The sequence below is a fragment of the Tachyglossus aculeatus genome, chromosome 22 (assembly GCF_015852505.1).
Source record: "Tachyglossus aculeatus isolate mTacAcu1 chromosome 22, mTacAcu1.pri, whole genome shotgun sequence".
Taxonomy (NCBI): Eukaryota; Metazoa; Chordata; class Mammalia; order Monotremata; family Tachyglossidae; genus Tachyglossus; species Tachyglossus aculeatus.
Window position 1 is genome coordinate 8274817 of NC_052087.1, and position 20544 is coordinate 8295360.

At 49.7% G+C, this 20544-nt stretch overlaps 1 protein-coding gene across 1 annotated transcript in view; it reads left to right on the forward strand.

The window, feature by feature from the left end:
* Window positions 1-3527: 3527 nt before the first annotated feature.
* Window positions 3528-20544, forward strand: part of KIAA1549L (KIAA1549 like) — a gene marked incomplete at its 5' end in the record, with an annotated part of 207429 nt that continues 190412 nt past the window's right edge. The window contains one exon of the mRNA XM_038764237.1: window positions 3528-3594. Within this exon, the coding sequence (XP_038620165.1) occupies window positions 3528-3594 (67 nt within the window). The remainder of the gene's footprint in view (window positions 3595-20544) is intronic.

The window sequence follows — 20544 nt, forward strand, 5'->3', positions numbered from 1 at the left end:
AGATTGGTCTAGTATCTGGGCATGTGTTTGGGTGACTGAGCTTGTCTACCCGTCTGTGGGTTATGCGTGTGTGTGGCTGATTGTGTCACTGGTGTGTGTGTGTGTGTGTGTGTGTGTGTGATTGGGCCAGTATCTGGGTATATTTTTGGGTGACTGAGCTTGTCCACCCGTCTGTGGGTTATGTGTGTGTGTGGCTGATTGTGTCACTGGTGTGTGTGTGTGTGTGTGTGATTGGTCCAGTATCTGGGTATGTGTTTGGGTGACTGAGCTTGTCTACCCGTCTGTGGGTTATGTGTGTGTGTGGCTGATTGTGTCACTGAGGGGTGTGTGTGTGTGTGTGTGTGTGTGTGTGTGTGTGCGCGCGTGTGCGAGATTGGTCCAGTATCCGGGTATATGTTTGGGTGACTGAGCTTGTCTACCCGTCTGTGGGTTATGTGTGTGTGTGGCTGATTGTGTCACTGGTGTGTGTGTGTGTGTGTGTGTGTGTGTGTGTGTGATTGGGCCAGTATCTGGGTATATTTTTGGGTGACTGAGCTTGTCCACCCGTCTGTGGGTTATGTGTGTGTGTGGCTGATTGTGTCACTGGTGTGTGTGTGATTGGTCCAGTATCTGGGTATGTGTTTGGGTGACTGAGCTTGTCTGTGGGTTATGTGTGTGTGTGGCTGATTGTGTCAGTGTCCGCCTGTGTGTGCGCGCGCGCGCGTGGGAGGGTGAGTGTGTGTTGTGTGTGTGTGTGTGTGTGTGTGTGGAGGGTGTGCGGTGCGTGTCCGCGTGCGCGCGCGCGCGCGCGCCGTCGTCCTCCGCCCCCGGCCGTCCCGGCGCCGTGATTTCTTTGTGAATGAGGCTCTGCCGTTGCCCGCTGCAACTGCGCCGGCCGCCGCCGCCGCCGCCGGAGCCCCGGACCCTGCCCGGACCGAGCCGGGGACCCACCGCGGGAGCCGGAGCCGGAGCCCGAGCGGGAGCGGGAGCGGGAGCGGGAGCGGAGGGGCTCCCGGACCGTCCGTCCGTGTCCGTGTCGGTTCGGGCGTCGGGGGCTGCGGGCCGGGCAGGGCAGGGCAGGGCAGGGCAGGGCAGGTCCGGCTCCATGGGCGCCCCCGGCCCCGCCCGCCTCCGGCCCCCGCCGGCCCGGCCCCGGCCCCTGCCCCTGCGGGGCTGAGCCCCCCTGCCCGGGAGCCTCACACCCCCCGCTGCGGCCCGGGACCCCCAGCTCTGCTCCTGCTCCTCCTCTCCTCCCACACCGGGCTCGCTCTCTCACCCTCTTGCTGGGATCTCTTTGCCCTCTCCGCTCGGGGTCTCTGCGCCCTTCCTTCCTTCCTTCCTTCCTTCCTTCCTTCCTTCCTTCCTTCCTTCCTTCCTTCCTTCCTGCGCTTACTGTGTGCAGAGCAGTGGGCTAAGCTCCACCCGGGGTCTCTGCGCCCCTCATTCCTTCCTTCCTTCCTTCCTTCCTTGAGCGCTTACTGTGTGCAGAGCACTGGGCTAAGCTCCACCCGGGGTCTCTGCGCCCCCCATTCATTCATCCATTCATTCGTATTTATTGAGCGCTTACTGTGTGCAGAGCATTGGAGTAAGCTCCACCCGGGGCCCCTGTCCCCCCAGCCCGGGGTCTCCGCGCCCCTCATTCCTTCCTTCCTTCCTTCCTTCCTTCCTTCCTTCCTTCCTTCCTTCCTTCCTTCCTTCCTTCCTTCCTTCCATCGTATTTATTGAGCGCTTACGGTGTGCAAAGCACTGGGCTAAGCTCCACCCGGGGTCTCTGCGCCCCTCATTCCTTCCTTCCTTCCTTCCTTCCTTCCTTGAGCGCTTACTGTGTGCAGAGCACTGGGCTAAGCTCCACCCGGGGTCTCTGCGCCCCTCATTCATTCATCCGTTCATTCGAATTTATTGAGCGCTTACTGTGTGCAGAGCACTGGGCTAAGCTCCACCCGGGGTCTCTGCGCCCCTCATTCATTCATCCGTTCATTCGAATTTATTGAGCGCTTACTGTGTGCAGAGCACTGGGCTAAGCTCCACCCGGGGTCTCTGCGCCCCTCATTCATTCATTCATTCAATCGTATTTATTGAGCGCTTACTGTGTGCAGAGCACTGGGCTAAGCTCCACCCAGGGTCTCTGCAACCCTCCTTCCTTCCTTTCTTCCTTTCTTTCTTCCTTTCTTCCTTCCTTTCTTCCTTTCTTCCTTCCTTCCTTCCTTCCTTCCATCGTATTTATTGAGGGCTTACTGTGTGCAGAGCACTGGGCTAAGCTCCACCCGGGGTCTCTGCGCCCCTCATTCATTCATCCATTCATTCAGTCGTATTTATTGAGCGCTTACGGTGTGCAGAGCACTGTGCTAAGCTCCACCCGGGGCCCCTGTCCCCCAGCCCGGTGACTCTGCACCCCTCATCCACTCATTCAGTGGTATTTATTGAGCGCTTACTGTGTGCAGAGCACTGGACTAAACTCCACCCGGGGCCCCTGTCCCCCCAGCCCGGAGACTCTGCGCCCCTCATCCATTCATTCAACCGTATTTATTGAGCGCTTACTGTGTGCAGAGCACTGGGCTAAGCTCCACCCGAGTCCCCTGCCCCCTCCAGCCCGGGGTCACTGAGCCCCTCATTCCTTCTTTTCTTCATTCATTCATATTTATTGAGCGCTTACAGTGTGCAGAGCACTGGGCTAAGCTCCACCCGGGACCCCTGTCCCCCCAGCTCGGGATCTCAGCGCCCCTCATTCCTTCCATCCTTCATTCAATCGTATTTATTGAGCGCTTACTGTGTGCAGAGCACTGGACTAAGCTGCACCCGGGGCCCCTGTCCCCCAGCCCGGTATCTCCGCGCCCCTCATTCCTTCCTTCCTTCCTTCCTTCCTTCCTTCCTTCCATCGTATTTATTGAGCGCATACTGTGTGCAGAGCACTGGACTAAGCTCCACCCGGGATCTTCGTCCCCCAGCTCGAGGCCTCTGCGCCCCTCTCCGCCCGGAGTCTCTGCGCCCTTCAGTCCTTCATTCAATAGTATTTATTGAGCGCTTACTGTGTGCTGAGCACTGTGCTAAGCTCCACCCGGAGTCTCTGTCCAGGATCCCGGGGTCTCTGCGCCCCTCATTCATTCATTCATTCATTCAATCGCATTTATTGAGCGCTTACTATGTACAGAGCACTGTACTAAGCTCCACCCGGGATCACTGTCCCCCCCGCCCGGAGTCTCTGCGCCCCTCATTCATTCACTCATTCATTCAATCGTATTTACCGAGCGCCTACTGTGTGCAGAGCACTGTACTAAGCTCTTCTCGGGATCTCCGTCCCGGATCCCGGGATCTCAGGGTCCCCTCCCCGAGGGTGGCCGGGGGTGGGCGGGCGGAGATGGTCCGGGCGCTGTCCGTGCTGGCGGGCCGGGGTCCCGGGCTGGCACCGGCCGGGCGGAGGGCTCGGCCTTGAGGCTCGGGGGTGGGTCCCCATGGGTGGCCCGGGGCAGCCCCCCGGGCGGGCGGGGGGCGCGGGCGGGCCGGCCCGGGGGCGGCGGGGAGCCAAGCTGCTGCTCCTCCGGCCTCTCCTGCTCCTCCTGCTCCTCTTCCTCCTCCTGCTGCAGCCCACGCTGGCCGAGCATCCCCTGGACCAGCCTGGTAAGCCCCGCCGCGACCCCACCTCGACAATTGCAGACGGTCCTCCCCCCCGCCCCCCCCAGCCCAGCCCTGGGCCTGGCACTCAGAAGGGCAGGGGCTCCAACCCCGGCCATGCCACCTGCCTGCTGGGTGACCTTGGGCAAGGCACTTCGGTTTTCACTCGTTCATTCGTTCAATCGGATTTACCGAGCGCCTACTGTGTGCAGAGCACTGTACTAGTCCTTGGAAAGTACGATGCAGCAGTGAAGAGAGACAGTCCCTGCCCGCGACGGGCTCACAGTCTAGAGGGCCACTTCTCTGGGCCTCAATTATCTCATCTCATCTCATCTTTTAGACAATCCCTGCCCTCAACAGGCTCACAATCTAGAGGGCCACTTCTCTGGGCCTCAATTATCTCATCTCATCTCATCTCATCTTTTAGACAATCCCTGCCCGCGACGGGCTCACAGTCTAGAGGACCACTTCTCTGGGCCTCAATTATCTCATCTTTTAGACAGTCCCTGCCCGCGACGGGCTCACAGTCTAGAGGGCCACTTCTCTGGGCCTCAATGATCTCATTTCATCTTTTAGACTGTGAGCCCACTGTTGGGTAGGGACTGTCTCTATATGTTGCCAACTTGTACTTCCCAAGCGCTTAGTACAGTGCCTCTGCACACAGTAAGTGTTCGATAAATACGTTTGATTGATTGATGGGGATAGAGATGGCCAGCCCCACGTGGGACAGGGACCGTGTCCAGCCCGATGTGCTTGTATCCACCCCAGTGCTTAATACAGGGCAAATCAGCTAGGCTTAGTGGAAAGAGCATGGGCTTGGGAGTCAGAGGATGCGGGCTCTAATCCTGGCCCTGCCACTTTTCTCCTGGGTGACCTTCGGCAAGGCACTTCACTTCTCTGTGCCTCAGTTACCTCATCTGTAAAATGGGGATTAAGACTTTGAGCCCCACATGGGACAACGCGATTACCTTGTATCTACCCCAGTGTTTAGAAGAATGCTTCGTACATAGTAAGCGCTTAACAAATACTATGATTATTATCATTATTATTGTTATTATTATTATTATTAAAGTGCCTGGCACAGAGTGAGAGCTTAACAGATACCCCAGTTGTTGTTGTTGTTGTGTGTGTGTATGTGGGAGAATGGGACCAGAGCTTGTCCCTGGCTGGAGGCCCACCTAGTTTGGCTCCGGTCACGTCCCCTCACCAGGCACCTGGGTTCTGGCCTCTCCAGTTCGGTGTGCCAACTTCCCTGCGAGCCCCCTTCCTGGCTTGCAGGTGTCAAGGAATCCCTAGGGAAGTTCCGGGTGGAGCATCGCCTTCTGACAACTGGACACTCTCGTCAAGACAACTCCAATCGGTGGGGGCTCTGGGGACCAGGGGTGCCGCCGGGGCCCGGGGCAGGCCGCGAGAGCGAGTGGGCACAAGTGCCGGTCCTTGGGCTCGGGAAGGAAGCCCGGGTATTGGTGCCTTTCCAATAGACGCTTCCACTAATGCCTCAGAAGTCTGCTTGACCCCGGTTAAAACAAGGTGAGGTCCGTTTCATAACTAAGGAGATGCCCGGAGCTCCCTCTCAATCAGTGGTATTTGTTGAGTGCTCCACTATGTGCAGAGCACCGTACCAACTGCTTGGGAGAGTACTGCCAGAGGAGCTAGCATTGGGGCTTCATCATCTGATCAGTGACTGAATTAGAGGGGCCAACGAGGTCCATGAAATCAAGGTTCAGGGTGAATTGGGAACTGCAATCGTCAACTGTCGGGCAGGACCCTCTGCTTTGTCTTGTGCTGGATCCTTCGATACCAACCCTGGAAAAATCCTATTTTCCCTTTTCCTAGATGTATCTTCTCACTGTCAGTTTAGGTTATGTAAATTTCCTGTGATCTTTAATTGATCGGTCCGTGTCCCAAATAGAGAGAGCCCTGCATAAATCCCTTGGTCCTCTCATTTGCCTTCCTCGGTTGCTTCTCTCTAAAGTAAGCTTGTGATGGGGCTGGCTGTTTCCATTCAAACCCAAATTGTTAGAAGCCAAAAGTAGGATTGTGTTTACGCTCCTGATTCCTCTAGTGCCTCTCTGCGACCTGACCTCCCTGCTCACCTGTTGTTTTTTCCTGCGGAGCTCCATTTCTGCCCTTTAGACCACCAAGATTTCAATGTCTGTGAGCCAGAAAAAGCCTCCTTCTCATTTAGACTTGAACTTTCTGAGTGTGTGGAAATGGGGAGAAGGAGCCTAGTAGTGTGTCAGGGAAAAGGAATCTGTAACTTAAAAAACAAACAACAAAACAACCCCCCCCTTCCCCCAATCTTTGAAATCCCGGGCTTTGGGAACCCATCCTGAAGCTTTTCTTTTTTCACCGGAGGACCTCTGGATTGCCCTCTAGGCAGCAAGCTCGTTGTGGGCGGGTGACGTGTCTACCAACTCTGTTGTCTTATACTCTCCCCAGGTAGTGCACAGTGCATGGGCCTGGGTGTCAGAAGGTCATGGGTTCTAATCCCTGCTCCACCACTTGTCTGCTTTGTGACCTTGGACAAGTCACTTTGCTTCCCTGTGCCTCAAAATGGGGATTGAGACTGTGAGCTCCACATGGGACAGGGACTGTGTCCAACCCAATTTGCTTGTATCCACCCCAGTGCTTAGTACAGTGCCTGGCACATAGTAAGCCCTTAACAAATACCACTATTATTATTATTATTGTTGTTACTATGGGCTTAATACTGTACTCTGCATATTCTAAGCGCTCAATAAATACCATTGATCGATTGCCTTATCTCCCCTTTTTTGCTTTCCTTTCTGCCAGTCTTCTTGGATGACCAGTGTCTTCCCCTCTGGTCACGGTTACCGTTCCCATGAGTTCCACCCTCCACAGCTCTGCTCTGCGGCTTGCACCATGTCTTGTCCTTTTGGTTTCAAATAATAATAATAATAATAATGATGGCATTTGTTAAGCGCTCACTATGTGCAAAGCACTGTTCTAAGCACTGAGGGGGATACAAGGTGATCAGGTTGTCCCACGTGGGGCTCACAGTCTTAATCCCCATTTTTCAGATGAGGTAACCGAGGCACAGAGAAGTTAAGTGACTTGCCCAAAGTCACACAGCTGACAAGCGGCAGAGCCGGGATTAGAACCCGTGACCTCTGACTTCTAAGCCCGTGCTTTTTCCACTGAGCCACATTGCTTGCTTCCGCCTCAAATTTCAGTAGTGTGGTTACAAACCTGCCCCAGATCCTTAGCTTCTTGACCTCTAGCTTCAATTCAGTGAGGGATTGGCAGGGCAAGGCAGGGCAGAGCAGAACGGACCGGTGGGGTGAGGGGCTTGGGCTCGATGCTTTGGGGGACAGGGATGGGGCAGCCTGGGGGATCCACCCTATGCCGTGATCGGAGAGGACCAAAGAGCATCTCAGACCCTTAGCGGAGCCGGCCTAGGTGAGACTCATGGCTCAGCCAGCCCAGGACTTCCAACAATGGACCTGGGCCCCCCCAAAGAGACTGTGATGACGATTGCCCTCCTGGTCACTCATCTTCATGGGTGGGGCGGGGCTGGATCCGGGAGGGCTGTACTCCAGGTTTCACTTTAGAGGAATGGCATCGTTAGGCCCCAATGAACTGGGTCGGCAGACAGAGCTCTGGGCTTTGGGGGCCACATTGTTCTCCAGTGTTCATCTAACTGCAGTGGGGAGAATGACCATTGGCAAATGAATGGAAAGGGAAGCCTGTGAAAAGAAATTTCGCTGTGCTCTGTGTGATGAACCATCCTGAGGGCAGGGCCCCAAGCAACTTCACCCTCGGGATGAGGCTTCCTCTTTCAGGCTCACACCGTCTCCAGGTTGCCTCAGAGTGAACTCTGTTTTATTGAACGGCCTGTCCCCCTGGTCTGAAATGCAGACTGTGGCTCCCGGCTGGAGCCAGAGGATTCATTCTCTGTGCCTTTCCACCAGGCGGCAGGAAATCCCCGAAAGGTGTTAACTTGCACAGTTGTTTTCTGCGGCAACATGGCTATTGTGAATATTATGTTGAACCAAAGCACGAATGTGCTGGGATCTGATCGGTAATGCAAGATATTATGGGTTTTGGCTCACAAAGAGCCATTAATCAATCAATTGGTGGTATTTATTGAACATTTACTGTGTGCAGAATACTCTACCAAGTGCTTGGGAGAGTGCAACAGCGTTGGTAGAAACGTTCCCTGCCCACGGTGAGTTTACAGTCTAGTAGGGGAGGTGGACATTAATATAAATACATAAGTGCAAGAACTATTAGTTGCTGTTTTTTATGGTATTTGTTAAGTGCGTACTATGTGCATAGTGCATGGTATTTATGTGCGTACTATGTGCATAGTGCATGGTATATAAGTGCGTACTATGTGCATTTCATATTAACAAAATAAAATAAATAGAATATATATGTACAAGAAAAATAAATAAATAAATAGAGTAATAAATCCGTACAAACATATATACATATATACAGGTGCTGTGGGGAAGGGAAGGAGGTAAGGCGGGAGGGATGGAGAGGGGGAGGAGGGGGAGAGGAAGGAGGGGGCTCAGTCTGGGAAGGCCTCCTGGAGGCGGTGAGCTCTCAGTAGGGCCTTGATGGGAGGAAGAGAGCTAGCTTGGCGGATGTGGGGGGGGAAGGGAGGGGCATTCCAGGCCATGGGGTGTATGGTGGATTTGTAGCGGGCAAAAAGTGAGTAAAATTGAGGAGCTGGGTGTTCCCCAGTACTGCAGGTGCCAGATCCAATTTTTCTTCATAAAACCGAGTAACTAAGCAGAAGCCATCATGAGGCAAAAATTAAAGGGTTCTGCTGAAGCGGTAGCAAGCCGAGACTAGATGGCTGCCTGACTCCCAGGCCCGTGCTCTATCCCTATGCAGCAGACAAATGGCAGCAAAGCTTCTGACTCCCAGGCCCGTGCTCTATCCTTATGCAGTAGACAAATGGCAGCAAACCTTCTGACTCCCAGGCCCGTGCCCTATCCTTATGCCATACTGCTTATCTATCGATGGTTATCGATTGATCTCTGTTATGTACTGAGCGCTCGCTTGCTTTATGGAGAGCCCCATACAAAACGCTCCGGAGGGTACACTACTAAAGAGTTGGTAGATGTGACCCCTGCCCACAAGGAGTTTAGAGGGGGAGTTGGGTGTTAAAAGCAGATTATTGGATTGGTTTCATCACACCCCACAGACAAACGTTTTAAGTAAATGCCTGCCAATGACAAAGTAAGAAATCATCTTTAGGGGGCATGAAGATGTAGCCACTGTACTAAGCGCCCATAAACCCCATTCTTCATTCAGTCGTACGTATTGAGCGCTTCCTTTGTGCAGAGCACTGTAGTAAGCGCCCATAAACCCCATTCTTTATTCAGTCGTACTTTTATTGAGCGCTTCCTGTATGCAGAGCAATCAATCAATCAATCGTACTTATTGAGCGCTTACTGTGTGCAGAACACTGTACTAAGCGCTTGGGAAGTACAAGTTGGCAACACCTAGAGACGGTCCCTACCCAACAGTGGGCTCACAGTCTAGAAGGGGGTGACAGAACAAAACAAAACATATTAGCCAAATAAAATAAATAGAATAGATATGTACTAGAAAAATAAATAAATAAATAGAGTAATAAATCCATACAAACATATATACATGTATACAGGCGCTGTGGGGAAGGGAAGCAGGGAAGGCGGGAGGGATGGAGAGGGGGAGGAGGGGGAGAAGAAGAAGGGGGCTCAGTCTGGGAAGGCCTCCTGGAGGAAGTGAGCTCTCAGTAGGGCCTTGAAGGGAGGAAGAGAGCTAGCTTGGCGGATGTCGGGGGGGTTGGCCTTTCAGGCCAGGGGGTGTATGGCGGTTGTGTAGCGGGCCAAAAGTGGTGTGGTGGGGTGCGTGCGTGTGTGTGTGTGTGTGTTTGTTCATCTACATCCTCTCCTCCAAAATACCGGCAGTTGAGGTAGAATCACCTAATAAGAGTTATGGTACTTGTTAAGCACTTACTACATGCCAAGCCCCATTCTAAGCATTCATTCAATCGTATGTATTGAGCGCTTACTGTGTGCAGAGCACTGTACTAAGCACTTGGAAAGTACAAGTTGGCAACATATAGAGAGGGTCCCTACCCAATAGCGGGTTCGCAGTCTAGAAGGGGGAGACAGACAACAAAACAAAACATATTAACAAAATAAAATAAATAGAATAAATATGTACAAGTAAAATAAATCAATAGAGTAATAAATATGTACAAACATATATACATATATATAGGTGCTGTGGGGAGGGGAAGAAGGTAAGGCGGGGGGATGGGGAGGGGGAGAAGGGGGAGAGGAAGGAGGGGGCTCAATCTGGGAAGGCCTCCTGGAGGAGGTGAGCTGTCAGTAGGGCTTTGAAGGGAGTAAGAGAGCTAGCCTGGCGGGTGTGTGGGGGGAGGGCATTCCAGGCCAGGGGGAGGACGTGGGCCCGGGGTCGACGGCGGGACAGGCGAGAACGAGGCACAGTGAGGAGGTTAGCGGCCAAGGAGCGGAGGGTGCGGGCTGGGCTGTAGAAGGACAGAAGGGAGGTGAGGTAGGAGGGGGCAAGGTGATGGAGAGCCTTGAAGCCGAGAGTGAGGACTTTTTGCCTGATGCGTAGGTTGATTGGTAGCCACTGGAGATTTTTGAGAAAATCACCTCCGTATTTTTACCAACAAAACTCTAGGGATACACTATCAGAATGATTGTAGATGGAGGTGGGGTGTTGTGGGAGAGATGTATCCGTGATGTCGCTGTGGGTGGGACATGAATCGACAACTTAAGACAAGATGAGTAGAAAGAACATGGGACTGCAAGTTAGGGGATGACTCCAGGTTGTACTCCCAGTTCCATCTCTGGCCTACTGTGTGACCTTGGGCAAGTCGCTTTAGCTCTCTGGGCCTCAGTTCCTCATCTGGGAACAAGTGGAAAACCCTCTTCCAGGGGACCATTTGGCTGATGGCTGCCTCTCAGCGGTTCTGCCACTGTGGTCACTGGGGTAGGAACAAGTTAATACAGTCGGACACAGTCCCTGTCCCACAGTGGGCTCAATTCTTCATCCCCATTTTTTACAGATGAGGTAACTGAGGCACAGAGCAGTTAAATAACGTATCCATGGTCACCCAGCAGATGAGTGGTAGAGTCAGCATTAGAACCCATGGCTTTGTGACTCCCAGGCCTGTACCCGATCCACTACACCATGAGACGAAATGAAATTGGTCCTGGCCGTACAGTTTCCCCAAAGTGTCGGTGTACACAGAAGAGAAAGGGGATGAAGAGAAGGGTTTCTTGGTCAAAGCAAGGTGAAATTTTCAGAAATCTTCAGAGTTGTCGTAGCCAGCACCTACTGTAATCCAACCAGTGGTGAAGAATGGGAGGTGGGACTTGGGAGAAAGAGAGCAAGGCTACAGTGGGTCTGCCTTTTGACTAGTTGAGGGATCAATCCTGTTGAGTGAGTGCTTACTGTGTGCGGAGCACTGTACTAGGCGCTTAGGAGAGTACACCATAAAGTTGGTGACAAGTTCCCTGCCCAGAACCAGCGGACAGTCTAGAGGGGGAGAGAGACACTGAATACAGATGAGTAAAGGAAGGGTAGGTGTACATAAGTGCCTGGGGGCTGGGGGAATGGTTGACTGAAGGATACAGATCCAAGTCCAAGGGGGACACAGAAGGAAGTGGGATGAAGAAGAGATGAGGGCTTAGTTGGGGAAAGCCTCTTGGAGAAGATGTGCCTTCAGTAATGCTTTGAAGGTGGGAAGAGTGATTGTCTGTCGGATATGAAGAGGGAGGGCAATTCCAGGCCAGAGACAAGATGTGGCTAAGGTGCTGGTGGGGAGATATAGACAAGATCACGCTACGGTGAGTAGGTTACCATTAGAGAAGTGAAGCATGGGTGCAGAGCACTGTACTAAGCGCTTGGGAAGTACAAGTTGGCAACACCTAGAGATGGTCCCCACCCTACAGTGGGCTCACAGTCTAGAAGGGGGTGACAGAGAACAAAACGCAACATATTAACAAAATAAAATAAATCGAATAGATATGTACAAGTAAAATAGAGTAATTACGTAGAAACATATATGCATATATACAGGTACTTTGGGGAAGGGAAGGAGGTAAGGCGGGAGGGATGGAGAGGGGGAGAGGAAGGAGGGGGTTCAGTCTGGGAAGGCCTCCTGGAGGAGGTGAGCTCTCAGTAGGGCCTTGAAGGGAGGAAGAGAGCTACCTTGGCCGATGTGGGGGCGTGGGGGGCATTCCAGGCCAAGGGGTGTATGGCGGATGTGTAGCGGGCCAAAAGCGAGTAAAATTGAGGAGCTGGATGTTCCCCAATACTGCAGGTGCCAGATCCAATTTTTCTTCATAAAACCGAGTAACTAAGCAGAAGCCATCATGTCACTTCACTTCTCTGGGCCTCAGTTCCCTCATCTGTAAAATGGGGATTACGACTGTGAGCCCCATGTGGGACAACTTGATCACCTTGTATCTCCCCCCAGTGCTTAGAACAGTGCTCTGCACACAGTAAGCGCTTAACAAATGCCATTATTATTATTATTATTATTATTATTATTATTATTATTATTATGTGCCCTGCACAGTACTAAGCTCTGGAGTAGATACAAATTAATCAGGCTAGACACAGTCCCTGTCTCATATAGGGCTCACAGCCTTAATCCCCATTTTACAGTTGAGGTACCTGAGGCCCAGAGAAGTGAATTGACTTGCCCAAGGTCACACAGTAGACAAGTGTTGGAGCCAGGATTAGAACCCAGGTCCTTCTGACTCCCAGGCCCATGCTCTATCCACAAGTCCGTGGCAGTTAGAAGCCAAACATTTGCTTTTGTTAAAAACTAATGAGTTTTTAAGAAGTGAAATTCATGGTAGCAACTGTTCTTAAATGTGTGCTGCCAGCCTTTTGTTTGGCAAATCAGAGGCTTACTGCCCTTCAAGTTTCAGGTGAAGCTTCTCTTTCCTAAACTTTATGTTCACTGTGCCTCGGGATTCCACCTCAACCTATTTCTTCCCCACTGGTAACTGGAAATTTCTTCTCCCTTCCCCTCAGAATATTCTAGTCTGTACTATCTAATTCTGTCTGTGCCTCTGCTCCCATTTCTGATTTCAGACCCTCAGGAAATATCAGCCGGTACTGAAGGATCCCTCTACATTGGGTCTTGGGGGGATACTCAACTTGTCTGCACGGGATCAAGCGTAGATTTGGGACGATATTTTTCTTTAATTGAAAATTCCTGATTGGAGATGTCAACACTAAATATCAATCTAATGCTCCTGTGGACTGCCCTGGGTAGGTGAGTCAGAGACTATTTGGGTATTGCCATCCTTTAACACTTTCCCTTCACTCTGTTGCTACTCTGAGGAGCTGGAGACGGTGCCCAGAGCACAGGCAGGTTGGCAGAGGGTTGGGGGAGGGGAGTATCAGAGTCACCAGCACCTTCAGGCTTCAGTTGTCCATCAGACAGACACCTTGGCCAATCAGGATGCTTGACTGAGAAGGTAACCTTGGAGACAGGCTTCTGTGTTTTTCAGAATGATCCCAACCTACAGATTTTCATCTTGCACTGAAATGTGACAAAAGGTAGCTATTCCTTCTTCCGCGGGCCGATTAGCAAGGCAGATTTCATTAGGGCTGGTAAGAAACATGCAGTTTATGAGAATTTTTTCCCTAATGACAATAGTATTGCCCAGAGCAGGCTTGCCCAACACCGTGTAACAGTTCCCTTCTTCCTGCTCGAAACGGTCACCGAATGCTGTTGACATGGTTTCTTTAGGAGCGAGCAGGGCAGCACAAGCGCATCATTAGCGCCCACAACCTGCCCGGTTAAAACATTCATGGACACTAATATTCACACCCACTGCTTACTACATTGGGGTGCTCATATAGCTCTTCCAGCTTCATCTGGGATTGAGGCATATGTCCGTTCCTGCCTCTCAAATGCTTAGGAAAAGATTTCATTCCTGGAACACAAACTGCACCAAAAATATTCCAGATGAAGTTCGTTGCCAGTCTAGAGTTTCACTGACCTTCAAGCCTGTTTTTAAAAATCTCATCTGGAGAACACGGAGGCAGCAGCAAAGTGTTGGAATGAGACAGAGAGCATTTTTCCCACCCAACAGCCCCCAACAGAGGGGTGTCCAGATTTTCAGTGGTCTCTGTTATTGCAGCTCAGGGGAGGTGTGCCACATACAAGTCCTCTTTTCCTGGACCCCCCAAACCTGGTTGATGGAAGTCAGCACACTAGCGTCCTCCAAATGGAAATCGCTTCAGTTTGGTTGGAACGCTGGGGGTGAGGCTGGGGATATACCGAGAGCATAAAAAGAGACTGAGGTCCCCTTTGCCCTTTCCCCTCTCCTCAGGCTAGCAAGGAATGTGTTTCCTAATCCTGTCCTTCATGGCTACAACTGGAAAACAAGCAGACTATCTGAATGTCTATTTCAACTGCTGTGTTGACGCAGCAGGACAGTTGGCTGGTTATCAGAAAGCTCCGTGGAGGCATCTGGATTTTCTGGCCAATCAGCATCTGCCTTGATGTCTGCTCCCTTCTTCCATGGAGGAATAGCAGAGGGTGGGGGAAGAGTTGGCTCAGGAAAACTGGGGAGAGACACTTCCACAGGGAACTGAGGAACTGCTGGCGACTCCAGGATTCCCACGGTCTTCATGGATCCCTTGTGTCTCTCCTTCCCCAAATCCCTCTGAGCTGGGTCTCTCTTATCCTACTTCCCTTTCCAAGTCCCCACCATGTCATCGGTAACACCAATAATTGGGTGCAGTTATCCAAACCTTTGATCCCCTGAACTAGCCTACACCCCAGTAGTTCAGGTGATTCAATCAGTCAGTCATTCAGTCGTATTTATTGAGCCCTTACTGTGTGCAGAGCCCTGCAGTTAAGTCCTTGGGAGAGTACAGTATAACAGAGTTGGTTGATATGTTCCCCGCCCACAACAAGCTAACAGTCTAGAGGGGAAAGGTGATTGGCCTCTTCCTGATGTGGGCTGAGATCGGGAAAGGTTTGGCACCTTGGAGCAGTGTGGCTATGGCACCAGGGCTGAAATAGAGGTGGAAGCGGTTGAGGTTCGCTGGATGTAGCCTGGTTGTGTAATTGGGAACTTAGTTTTGCTTTGTTGTAGAAAGCAGTCTGTGGCCTGGTTTTTTGTGGTGCAGTACTAGATCGAGTTCTCCTCTCCCTGCGGAAGTTGGGGGGAGCAGGAGCTAGGAATAGGGAATTTCTACTGGGGCTGGGCCATCCATGGCAAAGCTTTCCCTCCTCAAGAACCACCCTGGGCCTGCCAAATGATGGACGGCTCAGCAGGAATGAGGGCAGCCAAGGCCACAGCCTGGTGGAAATAGCAAGGGACTGGGAGTTAGGAGATCGGGGTTCTACTCCTACTTTTGCCACTTGCCGCCTGTGAGATCTTAGGCAAGTCACTTAACCTCTGTAAGCCTCAGTTTCCTCATCTGTAAAATAGAGATAAAGGCCTCTTTCTTCGAATGTGAGCCCTGTATAGGATAGGGACTGAGTCAGATTATCATATGCTCACCCCAGCACTTGGTAGATAGTAAGCGTTAATAAATACCATCATTATTGTTACCCTGGCAACTACCTCCTGGTTTGAGGTGCTACAGCAGAGCATTCTTGGGTTATTTTGTTTATACTACAGTCGTTCTGGCTGCAATTTGGTTTTCTTTGTTAAATTATTGCATGTCCTTTGTATTGTGTGTCCCTATGCTCATGAATAGCATGGGGAACTTCCTGCCCTAGAGGAACATGACTGTCAGGGGTGACAGAGTGTGAATGCTGCTGAACAAACTTCTCAGCGAGACAGCATGGCCTGGTGGAAAGAGCACGGGTCTGGGAGCCCGAGGACCTAGGTTCTAATCCCAGCTCCGCTATTTGTCTGCTGTGGGACCTTGGGCAAGTTTTTCTCTGCCTCAGTCCCCTCATCTGCAGAATAGGAATTCAGTGTCTGTCCTCCCTCCTACTTAGATGTGAGCCCCATGTGGTACCTGATTATCTTCTGTTTACTCTAGGTCTTAGTGCAGTGCTAAACAAATATCATTATTATCATTATTATTATTATTATTATTATTATTATTATTATTATTATTATTGTCACTGCATGACTGGACAGAGGTTCCTCTGCAATTATAAAGGAGACTTCATCACCAGATGAAGCTAGATGGTACTAGAGAGTGTGGAGGGATTTTTTTTTCCCCCTGAAAGACTGTGGGAGTCAGTAGCCAACAGAGTAAGTTAGCTAAGTGAAAAGAGAAACTTTGATTCTCTTTTGATGGCTTAATCAATTAGATTTCTAGGAGAAGCTGGAGAGAATATAAGGGAAAGAAAGATAAGCCATAGAAGGAAAGTTTAAAGGAGTTGGGACTGAGAGGGCAGAGTGGTCTACTGGATAGATAGACTATGGGCTAAGGAGGCAGAGGACCTGGGTTCCAATTTCCAATCTGTCATTTGTCTTCTGTGTGACCTTGGGCAAGTCACCTCACTTCTCTGTGCCTCAGTATCATCATTTGTAAAATGGACTTTAATGCCTGTTTTCCCTCTCTTCTAGCCCTTGAGCCTCATGTGGGACAAGGATTGTGTCCAACCTGATAATTTTTATCTACTCCACCACTTAGCAAAGTGGTTGGCCCACAGTAAACTCACAACAAGCACCCCGATTATTATTATTATTATTTTTTAGTCCAATGGAGTGAAGACTGAGGAGTGATTTCCTAGCTGTCTTCTAATATGCGAAGGGTTATTATGGGAAGAAGCGTTTCCCAGGACGTCTGAGGAAGTGGCCTGAAATTAAATCAGAACAGATTTGGTCGGGACCGAAGGAAAGGTTTTCTATCAGGGAAATAAAACACTGGAAAGGGATGCCAAGGAGAGTTTTGGAATCTCCATCCCTGGCAACCATTAAGGATAAACCAGACCCCATCTATCATGGATGGGTTAGTCAGAGGCAGGAGACTGGCCCAGGTGATTTCTCCAATCTTTGCCAGCTCTGTAGTTCATATCTTCCATGAACTTACCTGTAAAATGTGCGAAAAGCCTGGCTTAGTGGATAAAGCATGGGCCTGGGAGTCGGAGGACCTGAGTTCTAATCCTGGCTCTGACACTTGTCTGCTGTGTGACCTTGGGCAAATCACTTACATTCTGAATGCTTTAGTTACCTCATCTGTATGAGGATTAGGACTGTGAGCCCTGTGTAGGACCGGGACTGTGTCCAACCTGATTATCTACTTGATTATCTACCACAGCGCTCAGTACTGTGCCTGGCACATAATAAACAATTAACAAATACCATAAAAATGTACAAGGAGCTTTATGAACCTTTTGAAAATCCTCAATTATATATTTTCAGTTGTGTGGAAAAGCTGCTATTGAAAATCGAAGGATTTTCAGAATTTTTATTATTCATACAAGGAGAGCTTTGCTCCAGATACATTAACGATGTCAGATTGCACTTGTAAATGTACTGTATCACAATGGATTTGGGGTAAGTAAGGTTGCTAATTCTCATGTAATGAGTGCAAAAGATGAAAATATGTAGCTAGACTGCTCAAAATACTGTCCGGGACCAATGTCACAAAACAAAAATCTCGCCAGGACCATCTATTCTATTTAAATAGGAATATTCTTTAGAGTTGAGCTCTACCAAGGTGAATTGAGGAATCTAGGGAAAAAAGAATAAACGTTTTTTAAAGGGTCAAGGTTAGGTTGCATTAGGGTAAGGTTAAATTATCTTCCCATTTGAAGTAGGGTCCTACAAACCAGAGAACTGTGAGGGTGCCATAGGGATTTTTGAGGAGAAACCATGGTAAAGTAAGCATAGTATTTTACAGCTGATGCTGAAAAGAACTAGGTAAAAATGTCTCTGAAAACCAGTAAATTTTCTTATTGTAAAACATCTCTTGTTTGGGAAAGAATGGTAGGACGTGGATTATGAGCTGTATTTCACATATAATTAAAGAGGATGAGAAGCTTCTTTAACATTCCAAATCATTGAGGTCTGGACTTTTGTGGTTTCCTGCTGTTATTAACTGAGGAGGATTCGTGTCCTTGGTGATTCCACGAAACCGAAGAATTGTTGTTTAGAGACAGCAGTGACCAGTTCTTCGACCCAATGGGGAAAAGCCTAGGTTTCAAAAGTTTCACAATGTCCTAATTGGAGAAAACTGTTTCGCCCTTTGGTGGCAAGTGAGGTAGAGTGATTTTCATAATAATAATAATAATAATGATGATGATATTTGTTAAGCACTTACTATGTGCAAAGCACTGTTCTAAGTACTGGGGGGATACAAGGTTGTCCCACGTGGGGCTCCCAGTCTTAATCCCCATTTTACAGATGAGGTAACTCAGGCACAGAGAAGTTAAGTGATTTGCCCAAAGTCACACAGCCGACAAATGACAGAGCCGGGATTAGAACCCATGACCTCTGACTCCCGAGTCCGGGCTCTTTCCACTGAGCCACGTTGCTTCTCCTCAGATGAGTCAATCAATCGATTGTATTTATTGAACACTTGCTATGTGCAGAATACTTTATTAAGCTCTTGGTAGAGTACAACTTAATAGAGTTGGTAGGTGTGTTCCCTGTCCCAGGAATTTACAGTCTAGAGGAGAGAGGAGCTACTTGCTACAGGAAGTCTAGAAGTACTCACATCATCATCATCATCATCAACCGTATTTATTGAGCGCTTACTGTGTGCAGAGCACTGTACTAAGCGCTTGGGAAGTACAAATTGGCAACATATAGAGACAGTCCCTACCCAGCAGTGGGCTCGCAGTCACATCTCAGCACTTCACCAGTGAGTGACCTGGCCAGCACTGAGTTGGGTTTTTAAGGCTGCAGTGGAGTCTGTGTACGTGTGTGTGGGTAAGGAAGCATCAGGGACCCCACTCTGTTGGGAAGCAGCATGGCCTAGTGGATAGAGTGTGAGTCAGAATGACCTGGGTCCTAATCCTAGCTCCACCTGTGTCTGCTGTGTGACCTTGGCTGAGTCACTTAATGTCTCTGTTCCTTGGTTACTTCATCTGTTAAATGAGGATCAAGTGCTTAGCAGTGCTTTGCACACAGTAAGCACCATGGAAGCAGCGTGGCTCAGTGGGGAGAGCACGGGCTTTGGAGTCAGAGGTCATGGGTTCAAATCCCAGCTCTGCCAACTGTCAGCTGTGTGACTTTGGGCAAATCACTTAAGTTCTCTGTGCCTCAGTTACCTCATCTGTAAAATGGGGATTAAGACTGTGAGCCTCCCGTGGGACAACCTGATCATCTTGTAACCTCCCCAGCGCTTAGAACAGTGCTTTGCAGATAGTAAGCGCTTAATAAATGCCATTATTGTTATTAAGAAGCAGCATGGCTCAGTGGAAAGAGCCCGGGCTTTGGAGTCTGAGGCCATGGGTTCAAATCCCGCCTCCGCCAACTGTCAGCTGTGTGACTTTGGCCAAGTCACTTAACTTCTCTGGGCCTCAGTTACCTCACCTGTAAAATGGGGATTAAAACTGTGAGCCCCCTGTGGGACAACCTGATCATCTTGTAAACTCCCCAGTGCTTAGAACAGTGCTTTGCACATAGTAAGCGCTTAACAAATACCATCATCATCAACATCACTCAATAAATACAATTGAATGAATGAAAGACTGTGAGCCCCATGTGGGACAGGAATTGTGTCCAACCTGCTTATCTTGTATCTGTCCCAGCACTTAGCAGAATGCCCGGCACATAGTAAGCACCCAACAAATACCATTAAAAAAACGAGGAAAAGGGCTGGAATTTAAGCAGGTCTTCTGGCTGCTGTAGAGAAGAGGGTGAAGTGTTGCGTGTGCTTCAGTTTTCTGGCTCTGGTTGGTCCAGATGTGAAGTACACTCTTTTTGATGATACTATTTCTTTCCCAGTCAATCAATTAATGGTATTTATTGGGTACTCACTGTGTGCATAATACTCTACAAAGCACTCAGGAGTGTGCAGTACAATAGAGTTGCTAGACAGGGTCCCTGCCCTTGAGGGGTTTAGAATCTAGTCAGGGAGACAAACATTCACATAAATTACAGGTAGGGGAAGTGGCAGCATATAAGGAAATTTACATAAATTCTGGGGAGCTGGGGGTGGAGTGAGTTCCCCTTCTGTTTACTTCCTAGCTGGAGTGATGCAGTGTGGAATTTTTTTTCTTTATTAGGTTTTTGACTTTTGCTACTCATCCTTCATGATCACAAATGCCGGCTCCACCATGTGTCTGCTATGTGACCTTGGGCAAGTCACTTAACTTCTCTGAGCCTCAGTTACCTCATCTGTAAAATGGGGATTAAGACTGTGAGCCCCACGTGGGACAACTTGATCCCATTGTATTCCCCCCAGCGCTTAGAACAGTGCTTTGCACATAGTAAGCGCTTAACAAATGCCATCATTAGTTAAATGCCACTCCAAAGGAGAGGCAGCGAGGCCTAGTGAAAAAAGCATGGGCCTGAGGGCCAGAGGACCTGGGGTTCTAAACCCCGCTCTGCCACTTGTCTGCTGTGTGTGACCTTAGGCAAGTCACTTAATTTCTTTATGCCTCAGTCTATGCCTCAGTTACCTCATCTGTAAAATGGGGATTAAGACTGTGAACCCAATGTGGGGCAGGGACTGTGTCCAACCTGATTAACTTGTATTCATTCATTCATTCAATGAATGAATGTGTGCTCTGTGTGTGCTCTGCACACAGTAAGCGCTCAATAAATACGATTGATTGATTGATTCAATCGTATTTATTGAGCACTTACTGTGTGCCATACTAAGCGCTTGGGAAGTACAAATTGGCAACATATAGAGACAGTCCCTACCCAACAACGGGCTCACAGTCTAGAAGGGGGAGACAGACAACAAAGTCAAACATGTGGACAGGTGTCAAGTCATCAGGAGAAATAGAATTAAAGCTAAATGCACATCATTAACAAAATAAATAGAATAGTAAATATG